The following is a 19,645-nucleotide window of genomic DNA, read 5'->3' as shown; positions in this document are numbered from 1 at the left end:
CCGCAAGATCATGACCTGAGCTGAAGTAGGACATTTAACCGACTGAGCAACCCAGGCACCCCCCTTCTAATGAATTTTAAAATTTCAGTTATTTCATTTTCCATCTTCAGAATTTTCATCCAGTTTTTTTATGTTTTCTGCCACTACATTGAGATTCTTCATCCACTAAGTCATCAGTCACACTTTCCTTTATGTCTTTAAAAATGACTTTCTTTAGTTCTTTGAATATATTCATAATAGCTGCTTTGAAGTCTTTATCTGCTAAATTCAACATCTAGCAATGCTCAGAGATAGCTTCTATTGGCTATTTTTTTTTCCCTTAAGCATGAGTCACATTTTCTTCTTTCGTGGCACGCCTTGAAATTTTTTATTGAACCCTTTCACGAAGATGGCGCCGAAGGTGAAGAAGGAAGCCCCTGCCCCTCCCAAAGCCAAAGCCAAAGCCAAAGCAAAGGCTTTGAAGTCCAAGAAAGCAGTGCTGAAAGGCATCCACAGTTATAAAAAAAAGATCCGCACGTCACCTACATTCCGATGGCCCAAGATACTGTGTCTGAAGGCAGCCCAAATATCCTTGAAAGAGCACCCCCAGGAGAAACAAGCTTGACCACTGTGCCATCATCAAGTTCCCCCTGACTACCAAGTCAGCCATGAAGAAAATAGAAGACAACAACACTCTTGTGTTCATTGTGGATGTCAAGGCCAACATGCACCAGATCAAACAGGCTGTGAAGAAGCTCTATGACATTGACGTGGCCAAGGTCAACACTCTGATCAGGCCCGGTGGAGAAAAGAAAGCATATGTTCGACTGGCTCTTGACTATGATGCTTTGGACGTTGCCCACAAAATTGGGATCATCTAAACTGAGTCCAGCTGGCTAACTCTAAATATAAATTTTTTCAACAACAACAAAAAAAAAGAGGAGTGCCTGTGTAGCTCAGTCGGTTGGGTGGCCAACTACATACAGCTCAGGTCATGATCTCGTAGTCTATGAGTTCGAGCCCCGCATCAGGCTCTGTGCTGACAGCTCAGAGCCTGGAGCCTGCTTCCAATTCTGTGTCTCCCTCTCTCTCTGCCCCTTCCCTGCTTGCTCTCTCTCTCTCTCTCTCTCAAAAATAATAAACATTAGGGGCGCCTGGGTGGCTCAGTCGGTTAAGCGGATGACTTCGGCTCAGGTCATGATCTCGCGGTCCGTGAGTACGAGCCCCGCGTCAGGCTCTGTGCTGACAGCTCAGAGCCTGGAGCCTGTTTCAGATTCTGTGTCTCCCTCTCTCTGGCCCTCCCCCATTCATGCTTTGTCTCTCTCTGTCTCAAAAATAAATAAACGCTAAAAAAAAAAAATTAAAAAAAAATAAACATTAAAAAAATTTTAAAAAAATAAAAAGAAAAAAGAAGTTTGTTATTGAGGGGCGCCTGGGTGGCGCAGTAGGTTAAGCGTCCGACTTCAGCCAGGTCACGATCTCGCGGTCCGTGAGTTCGAGCCCCGCGTCGGGCTCTGGGCTGATGGCCCAGAGCCTGGAGCCTGTTTCCGATTCTGTGTCTCCCTCTCTCTCTGCCCCTCCCCTGTTCATGCTCTGTCTCTCTCTGTCCCAAAAATAAATAAACGTTGAAAAAAAAATTTAAAAAAAAAAGTGTTTGCTTTTCCAACATTGTGAAGCCAACATTGTATATGGTGGCTCATTGTAATTTTTCAACATTGTATATGGTGTCTCCCTCTTCCCTTCTACCTCTATTTTCAAAATAGCCAGCTCTCAACTCATTTCTCTCTTACTTTAAGAGAGTTTTTTAAAGTTTATTTCTTTCTCCCTTAACATCTCAGGGGGAGTGTTCCAGGCTGGTGGGCAGTTCTGTTCCATGCGGTCATTCAGGGACCCAAGTCCCTTCCATCTTATGGCTCCACTCTCTCCTCCCCTTCCAGACTTGTCGTGATCTACATGGCTGAGGCTGGTCATTGACATGTCTGGGTTCTAGCCAGTAGGAAAAGAGAAGACAGAATGAGTTAGAGACTCACTCACTGACTTAGGGCCTCCATCCCCAAAGCAGCACCCATTACTTCCACCGGCAAAAATTTAGTCACATGGCCACACCTGATTACAAAGGGGTCAGAGAAATGCTGTCACCACTGGGCAAACATGTGTCTAGTTAATACTTTTTTTGCTGTAGAAGAGAGGAGAATGAGTTTTGGTGGAGAGCTAGCAGATTCTCCTGCAGTGGTGGTCTCATTCCTCTCACTGACAACAGATTTAGGCATCGCATGTGAAATAATTCCGGCCATGAAACATGAGGAATTGTTCATGAGAAGAATTAACCCAGTTGTTAATGGGTAAGTCTTCTTCACTATAAAAAAGGAAACATAGGAAGAGATGGTCCCTTCTTTTTTCCCAGGACATTGTCATGTCAGGATGTGATGTCTGGAATTAGGCATCCATCTTGTGGTCATGAGGGGAGCAGGAGTAAGGTTGATGATTTGAGGCTGGAGGTGTATGTAGGTAGATACATGAGCCCAGGTCCTTAATGATACTACTGGATCTGAGCTGATTGTCCCTGGTGCCACCCTCCTGCTGGACTTCTGTGTGTGACACTGTACAGTCCCTTATGGGTTAAGCTAAAGGAATGGAGGTTTTCTGTTACCTGTTGCCACAAACCTCCGACATTTCATCTGAAGTTGGGCCAGAGCAGAGACTGTGTGGATGGGTTCTGTGTGGCCCCCGGAAGTGTGTTTGATTGGAAGAGTTGGGCAATACCATAAAGCAAAGAGAAGTAGGCTCCTTTGGTGTCACTTCCTAGGTTGTCCTGGCTCTGAGGAAGGAGCATCTCCGGGAACAGGGCCCATCATGCCTGTCTTGGGATGTTTTCACATCCATCAGCTTGTCAGGTTCTCAGAGCTTACTGACAGGCAGGTAAATGTCATCAAGTGGCCACATTTTTTTTTTTAATTTTTTTTCAACGTTTATTTATTTTTGGGACAGAGAGAGACAGAGCATGAATGGGGAAGGGGCAGAGAGAGAGGGAGACACAGAATCGGAAACAGGCTCCAGGCTCTGAGCCATCAGCCCAGAGCCTGACGCGGGACTCGAACTCACGGACCGCGAGATCGTGACCTGGCTGAAGTCGGACGCTTAACCGACTGCGCCACCCAGGCGCCCCCAAGTGGCCACATTTTAAAAGAAGGAAAGGAAGGCTCAGAGCGGTGGTGTGCCTTAGCCAACTCTGCTGACAGGTTAGGGTTGGAACTAGGGACTTGGCCCTGGTTCTCTTGGACTCCCAGTCCAGTGCTCCTGCTAGTGACACCAGGATAGCCTCTGCTAAAATAGTCGGAGGAAAAGCATCACCTGATATTCCATTAATTATTTCATAAATTCGTTGAGGCAGGTAATACTTATACCTTCAGGAAGTTTACAATCCAGTGGGAGAACAGAAACAAATAAATGAACACAGAAAGAAATAGCTACACTCACACAGTGAGAACTATAAAGAGGGAAGAGGATGGGGGGGTGTGGTGGAGACTAATAAGGGGGAGCAGGTCAAGGAAGCTACTCGGCAGAAGTGATGCTTAAGCCGAGAACCAAAGGATAAGTAGGCACTAATTAGCTGGGTGAAAAGGAAGAGGAGGAGGAAGAAGAGCATTGATGGCTCAGGGAAGAGCATGCCCAGAGATGCAGAGGTGGGAGAGTGGGGCCCACTCAGGTAGCTGCAAGCATGGCTGGGGTCATGTGAGCAGGAAGGAGAGGAAGGGCCCAACCACACTGGTCTAGTGGGGCATGGCAGGATTGAATTAAAATCGGAGGCTGTGGAGCTGGATCGTTGGGGTTCAAACCCTGACGCTGTGTATTATCTGCTGTGTGCCCTTAAGCAAAGAATGAACCACTCCGTGCTTCGATCTCTTCCCCTTATCAGATCCCTACCTTATTGGGAGCTGCGAGAAATGAAGAAGCTGAGTGGTGTTGAAGTGCTTGGTACGTAGTAAGTGCTTAGTAAATGTCAGCTGCCCTTATGGGCCGTGTTAAGGATTTTGGTCTCTGTTCTGCGAGCAATGGGGGTTACATTGATCAAGACCCTTTTGGTTGCAAAGAACAGCAACCCAACTCACACTGGCTTAAGCAACAGTAGGGGGATTTATTAGCTCCTGTAACTGAAAGATACGGGTTTAGCTGTGCCATCAGGCACAGCTGGGTCAAGGCATATAACATTGTCAACTGGACTTGGGCTATTTACTCGTCTTGCTTTCTCAAGAAATAACCTCATTCTCCAGCTTGCTGTCCCCACATGGTGGCAGGGTGGCCATTTAGCTACCATAGTGAAAGAGAGTGCCTCTTTCCTGCTTGTCCCAGGGCCACTCATGGAGGTCTGTCATTGTCTTGGCCCCCAGCTGGTACCCATTCTTGAACCAATCCCTGTGGCAGTGGAGGGGTGGTGTGCAGTGGGAAAAGAGGAATTGGTGGTGATTGACCAGTTATATCCCCAAATCTCCGAAATCACTGGCCTGAGGCTGGCAGGAGCAAGGCGTTCCACAAAGGAAATTGGACGGCTGTCGTCGAATCCAGGCAAACATAACCAGGGTCGAGTCAGAGAGCCACTAGGGGTTGTGAGCAAGGGAAAAGCAGGCCCTGATGTCCATCTTGAGATGACCACTCTGGTAGCTGAATGGGGGGAAGAGATAGGAGGAGGACAGAGTGGAGATGGTCACTCTATTGATGGTTGGCATCACGAGTCCAGGAGAAAGGGACAATGGCATGGCCAGCCTGGGGGCAGTGGAGCAGAGGGGTGAGAAAGGCGCACAGTGCCAAGGTGTGTTGGTAGACTGCGCAGCAATGGCCCAGGAAGATTCCGGTCTAGACCAGGGTTTTGGACTGAGCCCCTAGGACGGGGAGCTTGAAGGAAGGGCAGGTTTGGGGGAAGGTTGATACTTCAGCTTTGTAAGCGCTGCATCTGAAGAGCCTTGGGACACCCTTGGGGAGGAGTCCTAGAGGCGTTTCTTTGGGATGTGGAATTCCAAGGGCACTCTTGTCTGGTTCCTATGAAATATGAGAAGGAGAAGTAAGTTGAGTGATGTCTGGTCTGCCCAGGAGAATGTCCTAGAACCAAGGGTGGCCTGCTCTCCGGGAGGGCTGAGACAGGAACAACTTGCTGGGCTGTTTGCCGGGAACGGGTCCCTCAAACAGTATGTGTGAAGTCCAATCCCTCTCTTAAAAGTCAAAAAAACCTTTTGAAATCCTTAGGCAGCTAGGTAGTCAGTAGGCTGGGGCAACCAATGAATGTTGGTCAAACTGACAGGGTCCCAACCCACAGGAGCTGACAGTACAGCTGTGGTGAGAAAGGAGAAGCACGGGACGGCATGGAAGATGTCTGGGCAGACAGCCCAAACACAGCAGAGTGGCATGGCTCAGGCAGCAGAGGCCGGGGGGGGGGGGCTTCTGAGGAGAAGGGGGTTGATGCAGGGCTGGTATAATCTGGGGAGGCTTCCTGGAGGCAGAGCTGCAGCGGTATCAGTATTCTAGGCATAGGAAGACCATGACCTTAGGTGCAGGATGCAAGGCTTGGTTTGGGGTATGTCCCAGCCCACCCCAAAACAGCTGAGGCTGAGTTGCTAAAAACTTGCTAAATTGGACCAGGACACCAGGCCTCTCAGAGCCTCCCAGACACCCTGAGGTCTTCGAGTGAGGGCTCAGGACTCCCCAGCCTTCTACTATCATCTGGGGTAGAGCGACTGCTCCCTCCACATTGCCCCTCATCTTTCCCTACCTCTACAGCAGCTCTCAGCACCCTGCACTGCAGAGATTTCTCCATATGTGCCCCTCCCCTAAGCCTGCCCCATTCCCCAAGGCAGGGAGCCAGCAGGGAACACTGTCAACACCCAGTGTGCTCCCGGCTGAAGGAGGCACTTGGGGGATGTTAGGGATGGGGCAAATGACCCTTTAGAAGGGGAGCTACAGGCAGCTGGGAAAGGCCTGGCCTGGCACTTCGTGGGTGTGGGGAGGATGTATGGGGCCTGGGGGCTTGTCTGCCAGCTTCCCTGTCCAGGTCCTGTGGAAGAGGGGAGTGTGATAGGGCCATCAACCCAGCCTCAGTGGACCTGGTTGGCCCCAGAGCTGGCAGGCCCCAAGCTAGTGAGAGAGCAGGGGAGTCAGTTTCCCATCCATTAGGCCCATGGCCCAGGCTGCTAATGCCGAGCGGACATTCTGCTCTCATCCCTGGTATCCACTTAGGCATCGTTAATATTTTACACTGCATAGCCAGGGGATCGATGTCTCATTTATAGCTCAGTGTTTATGAGCAGCCATTGAAGCTTTCACGGGGAAGATGCTCAGGAACACCAGGGGAAACTGAGGCAGGGGAGCAGGGGTGGGCCAGCCTCAGGAGGACCCTCCATATGCCTTCCTTTGCTTGCCCAGTTCTCTGTTTCACACCTGGCACCCTGTACACACCCAGCTCCGAGAACACATCATAAGGGGCCATCAGAGCCTGTGACACAGGCCAGCCCTTGTCTCACTTGATCCCCTACAAGCCCCTGGAGAGGTGGGATTATCATCCCCATTTTAGGAAACAGGCTTAGAGAGGTTAATGTACTTTCCACCAGACCATTGATTGAGGATTGGTGGCAACTAGCTGGGACACAGGCTAGATTTTGCTCAGCACGTAAGTGTGTAAATTAGAGTGCAGGAGGCTCTTGAGCCTTTCCAGACTTACACACTTTAGCAACTCATGTGCTCCAACAGCGCCGCGTTTCTCGGGCGATCATTAGCATCTCTGCTTGGAACTCTTGCCTCTTTGGTCAGTGAAAACTCACCGCATGCCCACATAAATGCAATTGAAAGCTGTGCGTTTACAGTTCCTTAAAAATGTCTGCAATAACAGACTTTTAACTAAGGTGTGTTAAATAGTGAGATTGAACTACATAGGCCAGAAGACACCCGGCAGCCTCTCACCTCCGTTTCCACTGGAACCGTGCGTTAGGCTGCGTCAGCCTCTGCTAGAATCCGGGAGGCCTGCGCTCCACCTGTGCGTCTTCCCCAGTCCGTCCTCTAGCCCTCGGTTTCCTGAACTGTAAAATGGGGAAGAGAAACGCCCAGGGGGAGCCCTTAAGGATTACAAGTAAACCTAAAGGTTTGGCTCACGGACGCCAGCTCCAGAAGGACCCTCGGCCGGCCGTGCACGCTGGATTTCCCACCCCACCCGGGCGCCGAGCTCTGTGCCTGGGGAGCATCACCCGTTCAGTATTTGTCGAACGAATGACCGAGTGGGTGGCAGAGGTTCATAAATGGAAGCTACCATTTTTCAGACTCTAGGTCCAAACAGGCGTGGAGCGGGGCTGGATTTCCTAAAGCACCGGGCGAACTGAGGAACTTGGTGTTCACAGCAGCCCGCTCTTCCCGCGGTCTCAGCTGGGGGTTGGTGAGGACACCTGGGGAGTGCAGCGCCCGCCGGAGGGCAGCAGAGAGCCACGGCTTCCGCCCTCAGGTCCGGGAGTTCGGATACTTGGTGGATCCCGGGCTCCGCCCTGCCACGCCCCCACCTCTCCCCTTCCTTTCTCCTTCCTTTCCTACACATCGCCCCTGGGCAGGAAGAGAGCGATCCACAAACGAATTCGCACTCCCGTGCACTTGGCATCCGCTTAGCTCTTTCCCACATCCGGAAAGGCAGGCAGGCACCAGCCCCTCCGTGTGGAGGAGTCCGCAAGTCCGTGACTCGACCAAGGTCATGCAGCAAAACCAAGAGTGAAACTCAGTTCTGTAGTCTCTAATACCAAAGCCCACACTCCCTCCAAAAGTCTGGAGCGCACACGGGTTTCCAGAACTGGATAACTTTGGATACCAACTTTTCTATTTTCAACGGGCGGCAGACCAGGGCCAAGTTCAACCTCGAGCCGAGGGCTGATGGTGTGGGAAATACCCCAGGGAGAGAGGGCTTCCCCGATCCCCCGAAGGCCCGCTCTGCGCTGGCCCGCGGGGCGGTGAGCGGCGGAGGCCAGGCTCTGCACCCCTCCGCCAGGAGACTGGAGCTCCGACTCCCCGCACAGAGCGGCTCCCTTCCTCTCCGGCCTCCGGCCCCCCTCCCCAGCCACTCAGCCCCCACCTTGTACGGGCAGTTGGGTAAAACCACCGACCGCGCGGCCTCCGGGGGGGATGGCCGGGTGGCGATGGCTGTGCGCCAGGCTCGGTCAGGGGGCTGGGCTGTGAGGGGCGGGGCCACCTCCCTCCGCCCCTTCCCGGGCTCGCGCGGGAGGGGGGGGCGCGCCGGGGACGCCTCCCCGGGTGGTCGCCTTGCCTAGGCCAATGAGCGCGCGGGGAGCGATGGAGGCTGGGGCGGCCGGGAGCACCCGGGACCCCCGCAGCCGCCGCGCCCCCGTGTCGCCGCGCCCCCGTGTCCCCGCGCCCGCGGGGCTGGAGAGGGGGCGAAAGAGGCGCGGCGCCCACGCCGGCCATGGAGGCGTCTCTGGCCCGCGCCGGCCGCCCGAGCTGCGCTCCGCGCCGTCGCCGCCGCGCCTCGAAGTTTGCCGGCTGACTCGGAAAGTTGCGCTTGGGCTCTGCCGCCGCACCGCGTCCAACCTCCCGGCCTGCCCAGTTCGCCGCCGCCGCCCTTCGCGGGGCCTCGGCCCCGTCGACACCCGCAGCCCCGCCTGCCGGGGGATGTGAGCCGCGGCCTCCCCCAGAGGCCGGGCGGGCTGCACTGGCCCCGGCGCCTCCCGAGGCACGCGCGGGCAAGGGGCACGCCCCGGCCCCAGGCAGCCCGGGTCGCCATGGGCATCCAGGGCATGGAGCTGTGCGCCATGGCCGTGGTGGTGCTGCTGTTCATCGCCGTCCTCAAGCAGTTCGGCATCCTGGAGCCCATGTCCATGGAAGGTAACGCGTGGCCATCCGCCCCTCCGCCGGGGCCAGCAGTGTGTAGGGAGGGAGCAGCAGTCGCGCTCCCGGGCGCGGGTCTGCGGGGCCCCGCGAGGTGAGGCCCTCGGGCACTTTGCGCTCCGCGGCTCTGGCCTCCAGAGCCGCTGCCCCCTCCCGACTCCTGAGGGCTGGGCCTGGAACTAAGGGGATGGAGAGGCCTGGGGCTCCAAGGAGCACCGGAGGGGATGGACTGCGGCGCTAGGGTGGGCATGAGCGAGATGCCTGCTGACACCCTGAGCCATTCTAGGCCGGCAGGTCCGAGCCACCCCGGGTGAGCACAGCCGGCTTGGGCCGCCCGCCCGTTGGTGGGGAGGTGGCTCGGGGTGTAGATGACAGGAAGGATCCTCAGCCCAGGGTGCCTTATGATGGCGAATGATAGGAGACCTCAGCCACATCACGGGGGTTGCCCCTTTCGCCCCCTGCCCACATCCAGTTCCCCCTCCCTAGGCTCAGGCCCAGGGGCTCGGTAACCAAATCCTCGGCACCACATTTCTGTCCCAATAAAATATTAATTGAGGAGACAGACCTACTCTTAAATCAGACAGTGGGCAGTCACCCTGGGACCCCTGACCGGAGCCCTTCCAGCTGCTTCCCAACCTTTGGCACCTCCCTAAGACTTCTGGGCAGGTTAAGAGGAGAAGCCCCTTTAGGGCACACCCATTCTGAAGGGGACCTTGACCCCCCAGGGCTGTAACTTTCCCTTCCCCCCCCCCCCCCCAGATCCAAAGAGGCAGTTGCAGCCCAGTACCTCTGCACGGTGGGGCCAGCCTGTCCTGTTCTGTCACCTACACTCCCTTGCTGTCCTCTCAGAGGAGGACGGGCTTTCTGCCTGCCTCAGCACTCTGCTGACCTTGCCAGGCTCCAGCTCCTGGGACTGAAACTCAGAGACCCAAGCAGGAGAGGGAGGAAGAACCTGTCCTTGCCTCTGAACCACCCGGCGCCCCCCCCCCCGCCCCAGCCTGAGGATGTGCCCCCAAACTCCTCTGAGGGCAGGACAGGGCACAAGGGCTTGAAGCAAGGCCCTTCCTCCATTTTGCCTTCAGAGCCCAGAGCCGGCTCTTTACCTGAGGTCCACGGCTATGTGCCCCGAAGAAGCCATCAGGCTCCATCACACCTTTTCTAGGTGAGTTCGTGGGACCCAAAGAGAAGGGATGTGATCAAGGTGGTTCTGAGAGGTGCCACCTTGAGCTTTAAATTTTACTTGGAGAGGAAAATTGCCCACGCTGGGCCTGCACTTGTCTGGATGGTGACCCTGGCTGGGGAATCTATGAATGGGAAATGCCTTTGCTTGGGGTGAGATGGGGGATGAGCATCCCCTGAGGACCCGCGCCTCCCACAGGCCACTAGCCTATCCTGTATACCCTATCTTTTGCCCACCTGGAGTCTTCGGTGGGTGTGGATGGTGGTTGGTGCTCAGGGAAGCCATAGCCCCTACATCCATCTTCCCCATTTCCTGGACCGTTGTGGGGCCACCAGGGGCCAGGAGGACTAGTGGCCTCATTCTACTTGGTACTGCAAAACCTTCCTACCTGATCCCAACTCCCAGGTGTGGGCCTGTGAAATTTGCCTTGGTGACGTCTAAGGAAAAAGGGATTTCTTTGCAAGGTGGATAGTATGCCCGAGACTACCGACGCTTTATTCAACCTGCTAAAAAAAACCCCAAAAAACCCGCTTCAGGCTCGAACAGAGTGCCTCCTTTCTGGTACAGTTAGCCACCTGTGCCCTTTGGAGTTGTGGTGTCTTGAGGCGGTGGGAGGAGCGGAGCCTCCGTGTCCGCCAAATCTGAGCTGGGATCCTGCCACCCACACGTGCTGGCGGTCAAGCTTCCTTACCCTTTCTGAGCCTCGGTTTCATCACCTGTGAAGTGGGCCGTGGCAGACTTGTAACTAGTCAGTGGGGCTCTGAGGCCTCCAGCACCATTCTTGGCATGTAATAAATGTGCAAACTTTGTGAGCCGTTGGCATCACCAGTGATTAGCAATGGAGTGATTACTGGCACTAACAGGACTGATTCGTGGTTGAAGACATTCTCTCACTGAAACAGGCCTCCCTGCATCAGAGGGCGAGGGTTAGACGTTCCAGATGTTCCGTGTTGATGGGGAGTGATGTCCTTTAAGTGCCTGGAAGGCCCATTGGCCAGGCGGTGTCTAAGGGACTGTTAGATGGGGCTGCGTGTCGTTGTGTGTGTGTCTCTTGTCCCCCCTGAGCTTCCGTAGTTCCCATCTGTGAGACACCAGAGTTACAATGCCCCTGGGATTGTTAGGAACTAATAGATCTGGGTTCCAGGGATGCAGCCTTCTAGAAGTAGCTGCTGAAGCTGAGAGGTCCTCTGTCTGTCCTGAGTCTCCTGTCAGTGTGTGTCTCTGGGTGACTCCGTGGGGGGAGTCCCAGCCTCGTCTGGCCACTAGCTTACTGGGTGACTTTGGCGCCTTTAACATTCTTGAGCCTTAATTTCCTCATCTGTAGAATTAGGATAAAAGCATGTTTTCCCCTACCCGCTTCCCAGGGGTGTAGTGAACTAAAGCACTTTGGAAAAGTTAAAAGCAGAATTCAAACCTAAGGGACTCCAGGGGTAGGGCACACCAGTAAAAAGTGACCCTGGGCTGGTAATCCTTGGTGCTTGTTTGCAAGCCTAACACCAGACCTTTTTGTCCACATCTGTGCCCCAAACTTGACTTTGGCTGCCGTGTCTCTTCTCGCAGTCCGGATTTCCTAAGTTCTAGACTCGTAGCTCTCAAGCTGAAGGCAGTGTGGCACCGCAGTGGCCATCTGGTGATGTCGGAAGACGTTTTTGATTGTCGCAACTGAGGAGAGAGTGTTACTGGCATCTAGTGGGTAGAGGCCAGGAATGCTGCTGAACATCCTGCGACGAACAGGACGGGACCCACGAGAAAGAACGATCAGGCCCAAATGTCAGTAGTGAGGTTGAGAAGCCTTTCTCTGGAAGGAGCAGTAGGGGCTAGGTGGCCAGGGCCTAGCACAGCTGCTTTTCAGCCCTGACTTCGTCACTGACATGCTGTCATTAACTTGGAAAAGTCCCTCTTCCTTTGTGAGCTCTGTTTCCTCGTCTATAAGTGGGGCATTGGATTAGAGGCACCATCTCCCCTGGGAACTTTCCCTGACCGCTCTGGCCCCCTGGCCCTTGGGGTTGTGTTAGGTGACACTGTTCTGAAATTTTCTGTGTCCCCGTCCCCACCCCATATGGCCTTTCCAACGGTGTCAGTGACTTGCGTCGATACACTTATGGCCCCAAAGCGTGCCCAGCACTGCCTGGCAAACAGCAGGTGTTGAGTAAGTATAAATTATATGCCGCGATCACCACACATTTAGTGAGCACTCTTTGTATGCCAGGCAGTATGAGGCCACCAGGAGCACAGGTGATGCAGGGGCTTGGCCCTCTCTTTAGGACATCCCTGGGCAGGTGCCCTCTGACGGGAGACCCCTCTGGCTGGGGAGGGGACAGGGAGGCTGAATTGTGACATGGGAGTATAGGCGTGTGAAGAGACAGAAGTGTGAAGGGGAGAATCAGGGGCACCCAGATGGAGGTGTGCACGGCCTGACCCACTGCCCCTGCTCTTCCCTCTTTGAGGTGGCCTCGCAGCCCTGGCTGACAGAGGCGGCCTGGGAACTTGCCGGGTCCACAGCGGCCTCTTGGCTCTGAGCAGGCCGGAGGGGTGGCCATTACTCCTACTCTTCTCTTGCTCTGTATCTCCACCCAGCGCCCTCTGTTGCCTTTGCCGGGGGCCAGCCGGCACTCTCCGTACCCCGGCTGGCGTCCTCCTTGGCAGGGTCTGCCACCCTTTGTAAATTGTCTGTTCCTCGGGACCCCTAGGCAGTTTCCAGGTCTGAGGCTGACGACAACGACAGCAGCCCGCATCTAGTGAGTGCTATCTTTGGGCATCTCCTAAGTTTGTCCCCAACAGCAGGCCCACTCTGTAGATGAGGAAACTGAGGCTTGGGGAGGGTAAGTAACTTCACTGAAGTTATCCAGCCAAGGAGTGGCAGAGCCAGGACCTATACCAACTCTGGCACGCCTGTCCCGGATGCGTCTCTAACTCCGCAGGGCCAAGGAGCCACGGACACGTCCTTGCCTCTTACAGTGAGGGCGCCAGCAAGGCAGAGTGGAGGCAGCTGCCTGGGTCCAGATCCAAAGTGGGCAAAGCCTCCTTCATCGAGCTGCTGTAAGGACTAAATATGCGCCTGTGTGTAAACTCTCGTAAAGCAACGCCCAGCACAGAGTAAGCACTTTAAAAGTCCTACCTCTTGTTATTTCTTGCCAAAAACGTGCTAGCCCAAATTCCCCCCAGCGTCACACGTCACTAACGATGTACTAGAAGTTAGTGGGAGAGGAGAACGCACTTAACAGGCCCTTCATTGCGGTAGGCGCCCTTCCTTATGTGCTCTGTAGAGTCCTCGTCCTCCCCTCCGACAGGCCCAAGGCTCCTGGGCGGGGCTCTGGGAAAGGAAGAAGAGAGCCAGGCTCCTTGTGGGTGGCTTCTGTGGGATAGGAAGGCAGGACAGGAGCCTGAGTTCTGTTGTTGTTGCTGTAGGATGGGGCACTTGGGCAAAGCCCCCTCCCTCCCCAGGTCAGTGCCTCAACTGTTGCATATCTAGTGGCTTCAAAGCACCTTAGCCACAATCTCAGATGGAGTCTTACCTCGAAGCCCTGGCTTTGAACTTCAACGTATGAATTTGGGGGAGAGACGCAACTCAGTCCGGACCACTAGTAAACAGAGAAATATGTGTCTGCCAGGGAATCATGGCCGAATGGACAAAAGTGGAACAGAGATGAAGGATAGATAGGAATGGGGAGGGGGCATCTCGGAGGAGGTAACATTCGAGGAGATGCCTGAAGCAGGTGTGGGTTCCGAGGGAAAAGCAGTAGAGCCAGAGAGAAGAGCAAGTGGGGGCCCTGCAGAGGGAGTGTGCCCGGTGGGCTTGACGGGCACAAGGAGGCCAGAATGGCTGAAGCAGAGGGAGCAAAGGCAGAGACCTGGGAGATGAGGTCAGAGCTGGGGGCGGGGGCACATTTATTGGCCATTTAAGGGCTTTGGTTTTTATATTCGGAGCTTGGGGGAGGTTGCTGAACACAGGAATACACAAGGATATGTTTTGAGCAGCTTCCTTCAGCACTATTTGAAAACTAGACCTATGGACCCAAGGCAGAAGGAGGGCAACATGCCTGGAGAGATGGCCGGAGCCCTGGACCGGGGTGGGAGCAGCGGACGCGGGAGAAGGGGTCAGAGGCGAGATGTACGTTGAGAGTTAGAGCTGGCTGGCCATGCACGTGGATTGAGTGCTGGGAGGAAGATCTATGCCCAGAGTTTTGGCCCAAGCACTCGACAGGATGGAGTCTCTGTCCCCCGAGCTGGGGAAGGCTGTGGCTGAAGGTTGGGGAGAGGGAAGGTCAAGAGCTCAGTTTGGAAATGCTCCATCTGAGAACCTCCTAGACATCCAAGTGCAGATGACAGGCCGGAGTCGGCCTGCTACTGGAGTCTGGAGGCCCAGGAAAAGTTAGCCCTCCTTCCCCAACTGAGTCTTGATTTTTAAAGTAGCTCTTCCATTCTGCAGATTCAATGAGTGTAACATTGTTTCCTCGTTGCTCTCAGACGCATTTTTCATACTAATTTTGTTTTTGTTTTTGTTTTAACGTGACATTTATTGTCGAATTGGTTTCCATACAACACCGAGTGCTCATCCCAACATCATACTAATGATTTTGACCACCTCTTTGCATACCTATTAGCCTCTTCAGTTTGGTCATCTCTAACTTGCCCGTCTGTATTCGTTGGTCATTTCTTTGGGGATTACTGTCTTTTTCTTATCTTCCAAGTGTCCTGTTTGGTCCAGACCAGCGGTGTTTTGTAAGGCTGCCATATAGAGTTGGGACACTGTAGTGTTCTCTCTCTCATTTTCTCTTGTTCTGGGGACTCTAATTACTTTTAACACTTTAATCTCTATTAAATTCAAATATGTATTTTATATGTGCCTTAAAATAATAATAAACACCAATGAGCCTATCCTGCCCACCCACACACACCTCCACTGTCTGAACTAGAACATCACCAGCCTGCCCCTCTCTTGACTTTCTCTTCTCCCTCCCCAGGGGTTACCACCAGCCAGATTTGCACTTGTTGTTCCAGGATTTTCATTCTTATTTATCATTTTATCTCTTACGTATCCCTACAAATTGTTTGGCTGTTCTTGGTTTTGAATTTTATAAGAAATGGAATCATACTGGTCTCGTAGGACTGGTTTTTCATCTAACAGTATGTTCTAACTCATCCACATTGCCATGTGTTCCAGTTCATTTCATCCAGTGGATGTCCCACAATCTATTTATCTGTTCTATTGTCAGTGGGCCTGCGGTCAATTCAAGCTATTTTTTTTTTTTAATGTTTATTTATTTTTGAGAGAGAGAGCAGGGGAGGGGCAGAGGGAGAAGAAGACACAGAATATGAAGCAGGCTCCAGGCTCTGAGCTGTCCACACAGAGCCAGATGCGGGGCTCAAACTCACGAACTGTGAGATCGTGATCCGAACCGAAGTCGGATGCCCAACTGACTGAGCCAGTCAGGTGCCCCCAAGCTATTGTTATGGTAGAACACTGGGGTGGCTGCACTCTTATTTTTCAAGCACATGTACCTAGGGGAGGGTTACTGCCCCCTAGGGTATGCAGATGTATGCAGCCTTAGCATGAAAATGCAAATAACCGCCCCCCCCCCCCAGTGTGTGCGTGTACAGGTTAGCTGCTCACAAGCATGCTTAAAAATTCCCATTGACCTCTGTTCTCTCCCTAGCCAGCTTTTAAGGATTGGCCAGCTTGCTTATTTCATTGTTATTATTTCCTGCCAATCTAGCTGTTGCATTCTCAATGTAATTTGCATTTTCCTGTTTATTAATGAGGTTGAGCCATCGTTCATGTATTTCTTCATCTTTCCAGTTTCCTTTTTTGATGATTATCTATTCCAGATATTCTTTTTTCGTTGTTTGTTTTTGTTTTTTTTTTTTAAAACACTGTACGCTGTCTTCGTCCATTCTGTTGAGTTGTCTCTAACCAGCCACGGTGCCCTTTTTAAAACAGAAATCTTTCATTTTGATGTGATCGAATTCATCCACTTTTTATTTTCCTTTCTGGTTTTTGAACTTCGGAAGTCTTAAGAAGTCTTTCCCCATCCGTAGGATAGCAAGAGATTCTTTCACATTTAAACTCAATAGCTTATCTCTGACATTTGGCTCTTTAGTTCATCTGGAGCCCATTTTTGCATGTGGTATAAGAATGGGATCCAGGGGCGCCTGGGTGGCACAGCCGGTTAAGCGTCCGACTTCAGCTCGGGTCACGATCTCGCGGTCCGTGAGTTCGAGCCCCGCGTCAGGCTCTGGGCTGATGGCTCGGAGCCTGGAGCCTGTTTCCGATTCTGTGTCTCCCTCTCTCTCTGCCCCTCCCCCGTTCATGCTCTGTCTCTCTCTGTCCCAAAAATAAATAAACGTTAAAAAAAAAAATTAAAAAAAGAAAAAAAAATAATGGGACCCAGATTTCTGTGCTGGGCCAGTTTTCCTAAAGCCACCTACTAAACTCTGTGACCCTTCCACAAATCTTCTGTGAAGTTCCTGCTATACCTCCGTCTCTTTTTTGAGCTCGCTGGGTCTGGTTTTTTTTGGTGTGTTTGTCTGTTCTTGTACCAACCACACAGCTTTATTACAGTGACTGTGACTGTATATTAGTATTTAATGGGAAAAATTCCCTTTTCACTCTTCCTTTCTAGATTTTTATGGATTTTTATTCCTCCATGTATATTTCAGAGTAAGTCTATTGGGCTCCTCAAAAAGTCCAACTGGATTTTTAATTGGAATTGTGTTGAATTTGTAGATAACTTTGGGGGAGAAATAGTATCTTCATATTATACGGTCCTATCCAAAATGGAATGTCTCATTTGTTCGGATTACCTTTCCATGTAGAAGTCCTTTGAGTTTTGGTCACTACTTAGATACTTTTGAGTTTTTATTGCTGTCATGAATGTTATATATGTATATTTTAAGTGTTTTATTATTTATTTTTCAGAGAGAGAGAGAGAGAGAGAAAGAGGATGTGTGAGGGAGGGGCAAAGAGAGAGGGAGAGAGAATCACCTAGCAGGCCCCACCCTGTTAGCACAGAGCCCAATGTGGGGCTCGAACTCACGAACCATAAGACCATGACCTGAGCCGAAATCAAGAGTGGAATGCTTAACTGACTGAGTCACCCAGGTGCCCCATGAATGTTATATTTTTAATTATATTTTCTAGGTGGTTATTACTGGTGTAGAAAATTGCTATTGATTTTTGTAAATTAATCTTGTATCTGGCAACCTTACTAAACTCTCATGTATATTGATTTTTTTGTCCCTGTAGGGACCGAACATCTACAAGTAATGTTAGTTTTATCCTTTACTTCCCAATTCTTAAATTGTTTCTTTCTTTTTTGAAATTTCCTTAGAGCACTGGCAGGATATCAATTAGTGGTAATTGTGGCCAACTTTGGCTTGTCCCAAATCTTAAAGGGAATTCATCTAAGTCTTTGCCATTAAATCTAATATTTTCTGTAAATAAATATGTTATTTGCAAATATAAGCTACATCAAGTTAAGAAAGTTCCCTTCTATCCTAGTTTGCTTAAAGTGTTTAATTATAAATAGATGTGGATGTTTATCAAATGCCTTTTCTGTATTAAGGTTATCATATGATTTTCCCTCTGTATACTCTTACAGATAAAACCTTTTTTTTTAACTTTTTAAATGTTTTATTTAAAAATTTTTAATGTTTATTTATTTTTGAGAGAGAGAGACAGAATGCAAGTGGGGGGAGGGGCAGAGAGAGAGGGAGACACAGAATCTGAAGCAGGTCCAGGCTCCCAGCTGTCAGCACAGAGCCCAGCATGGATCTGGAACTCACGAACCGTGAGATCATGCATGACCTGAGCCAAAGTCAGAAGCTTACCTGACTGAACCACCCAGACACTCCAAACCTTATTTTTTTAATGTTTATTTATTTTTGAAAGGGGAAGGGGGAACACAGTGGGGGAGGGGCAGAGAGAAGCGGGACAGAGGATCTGAAGCCGGCTCTGCCCTGACAGCAGAGAGCCTGATGTGGGGCTCAAATTCATAAACTGTGAGATCATGATTTGAGCTGAAGTTGGGCACTTAACCGAATGAGCCACCCAGGCGCCCCCAGATAAAACCTTCTTGATCGTGGTGTACTTTTTTTTTTTTAGTACAGTTGGATTCAGTTAGCCAACATGTTGTTTAAGGTTTTATATCTACATTCAGGGTGCCTGGGTGGCTCTGTCAGTTAAGCATCTGACTTCAGCTCAGGTCATGATGTCACGGGTTCATGAGTTCGAGCCCCATGTCAGGCTTTGTGCTGACAGTTCAGAGCCTGGGGCCTGCCTCAGATTCTGTGTCTCATTGTCTCTATGCCTCTCCCCCACTTGTGCTCTGTCTCTGTCTCTCAAAAATAAATAAATGTAGGGGCGCCTGGGTGGCGCAGTCGGTTAAGCGTCCGACTTCAGCCAGGTCACGATCTCGCGGTCCGTGAGTTCGAGCCCCGCGTCGGGCTCTGGGCTGATGGCTCAGAGCCTGGAGCCTGTTTCCGATTCTGTGTCTCCCTCTCTCTCTGCCCCTCCCCCGTTCATGCTCTGTCTCTCTCTGTCCCAAAAGTGAATAAACGTTGAAAAAAAAAAAAAATTTAAAAATAAATAAATAAATAAATAAATAAATAAATAAATGTAAAAAAAATTGTAAGGTTTTATATCTACATTCAAAAGTGAAATGGGCATGTAATTTTCGTTTGGTTTTCCAGCTTTACTGAGATATAATTGACATACAACATTGCGTAAATTTATGAGACGATTGGTATAATAAGGTTAATTAATGCATCCATCATGTCACATAATTACCCTTTGTGTGTGTGTGTGTGTGTGTGTGTGTGTGCGCGCGCGCGTGCGCATGCCTGCATATGTGTGGTGGCGGTAGAACATTTAAGATCCGTTATCTTAGCAACTTCCAAGTATACAACACAGTATTGTTAACTAGAGTCTACACGCTGTACATCAGATCCCCAGAACTTACTCATTTGATAACTGGAAGTTTATACCCTTTGACCAACATCTCTTCATTTCCCCTGTCCCTCAGCCCCGGCAACCACCAACCTACTCTCTGTACCTATAAATGTAGTTTCTTTTTTTTACATTCCACGTATAAGTGAGACCATACAGTATTTGTCTTTCTACGCCTAACTCATTTCACTTAGCACAATGTCCTCAAGGTCCAGCCATATTGTCACTATAATTTTCATTCTTGTACGGTCCTTGTGTGATTGAGGAGTGAAGATTACTGGACTAGTAACATGGGTCTCCGGTGATTGTTCAGAAAAGCAGTTTGTATGGAGTGGTGGGGTAAACGCCCCCTAGGAGTAAGTTCATTCAGGGGAGACTAGGAGAGGAAGTAAAGACAGAGAGTTAAAGAAGAAGAGAAAAAAGAAATAGCTGGAGGGGATGGTAAGGTTCGAGGAAGTTTTGTTTTCTTGCTTTTTATTCAGTGGAAGAAATAGCAACAAGTTTAGGATATTTGTTTTGTTTTTATTTTTTGGCCCATAGGGGCCATTACCAGTCATGGTAATGTTCATGGGACATTACCAGTCTTGGCCCATTTAAATTTTTGTAATGTTTATTTTTAATCTTTATTTTCGAGAGAGAGAGAGAGAGAGAGAGAGAGAGTGTGAGTGGGGAGGGGG

At 51.0% G+C, this 19,645-nt stretch overlaps 1 protein-coding gene, 1 long non-coding RNA gene and 1 pseudogene across 3 annotated transcripts in view; 2 read left to right on the top strand and 1 right to left on the bottom strand.

The window, feature by feature from the left end:
• Positions 1-19,645, top strand: part of KCNIP3 (potassium voltage-gated channel interacting protein 3) — a 78,547-nt gene that overhangs the window by 42,874 nt on the left and 16,028 nt on the right. The window contains exon 1 of one of the 2 annotated variants that reach the window (XM_040496665.1): positions 8,713-8,838. The exons of the other annotated variant lie outside the window; for it this stretch is intronic. Coding sequence (XP_040352599.1) covers positions 8,736-8,838 — 103 coding nt within the window. The 5' untranslated portion in view covers positions 8,713-8,735. Of the gene's footprint in view, positions 1-8,712; positions 8,839-19,645 lie in introns of those variants that run through there. 2 annotated transcript variants of the gene reach the window in all.
• On the top strand, positions 178-910 carry LOC121044415 (60S ribosomal protein L23a-like; annotated as a pseudogene).
• LOC121044416 (uncharacterized) lies at positions 4,095-8,102 on the bottom strand. The gene is made up of 2 exons (XR_005797293.1): positions 6,925-8,102; positions 4,095-5,013 (listed from the first exon to the last, which is right to left on the bottom strand). It is a non-coding gene; the product is annotated as an uncharacterized LOC121044416 (long non-coding RNA).

Source organism: Herpailurus yagouaroundi, unplaced genomic scaffold (genome assembly GCF_014898765.1).
Source record: "Herpailurus yagouaroundi ecotype Mexico unplaced genomic scaffold, PumYag 188, whole genome shotgun sequence".
NCBI lineage: Eukaryota > Metazoa > Chordata > Mammalia > Carnivora > Felidae > Herpailurus > Herpailurus yagouaroundi.
Note: the sequence above shows the minus strand (reverse complement) of the source record. Positions and strands in the feature narration are given on the sequence as shown.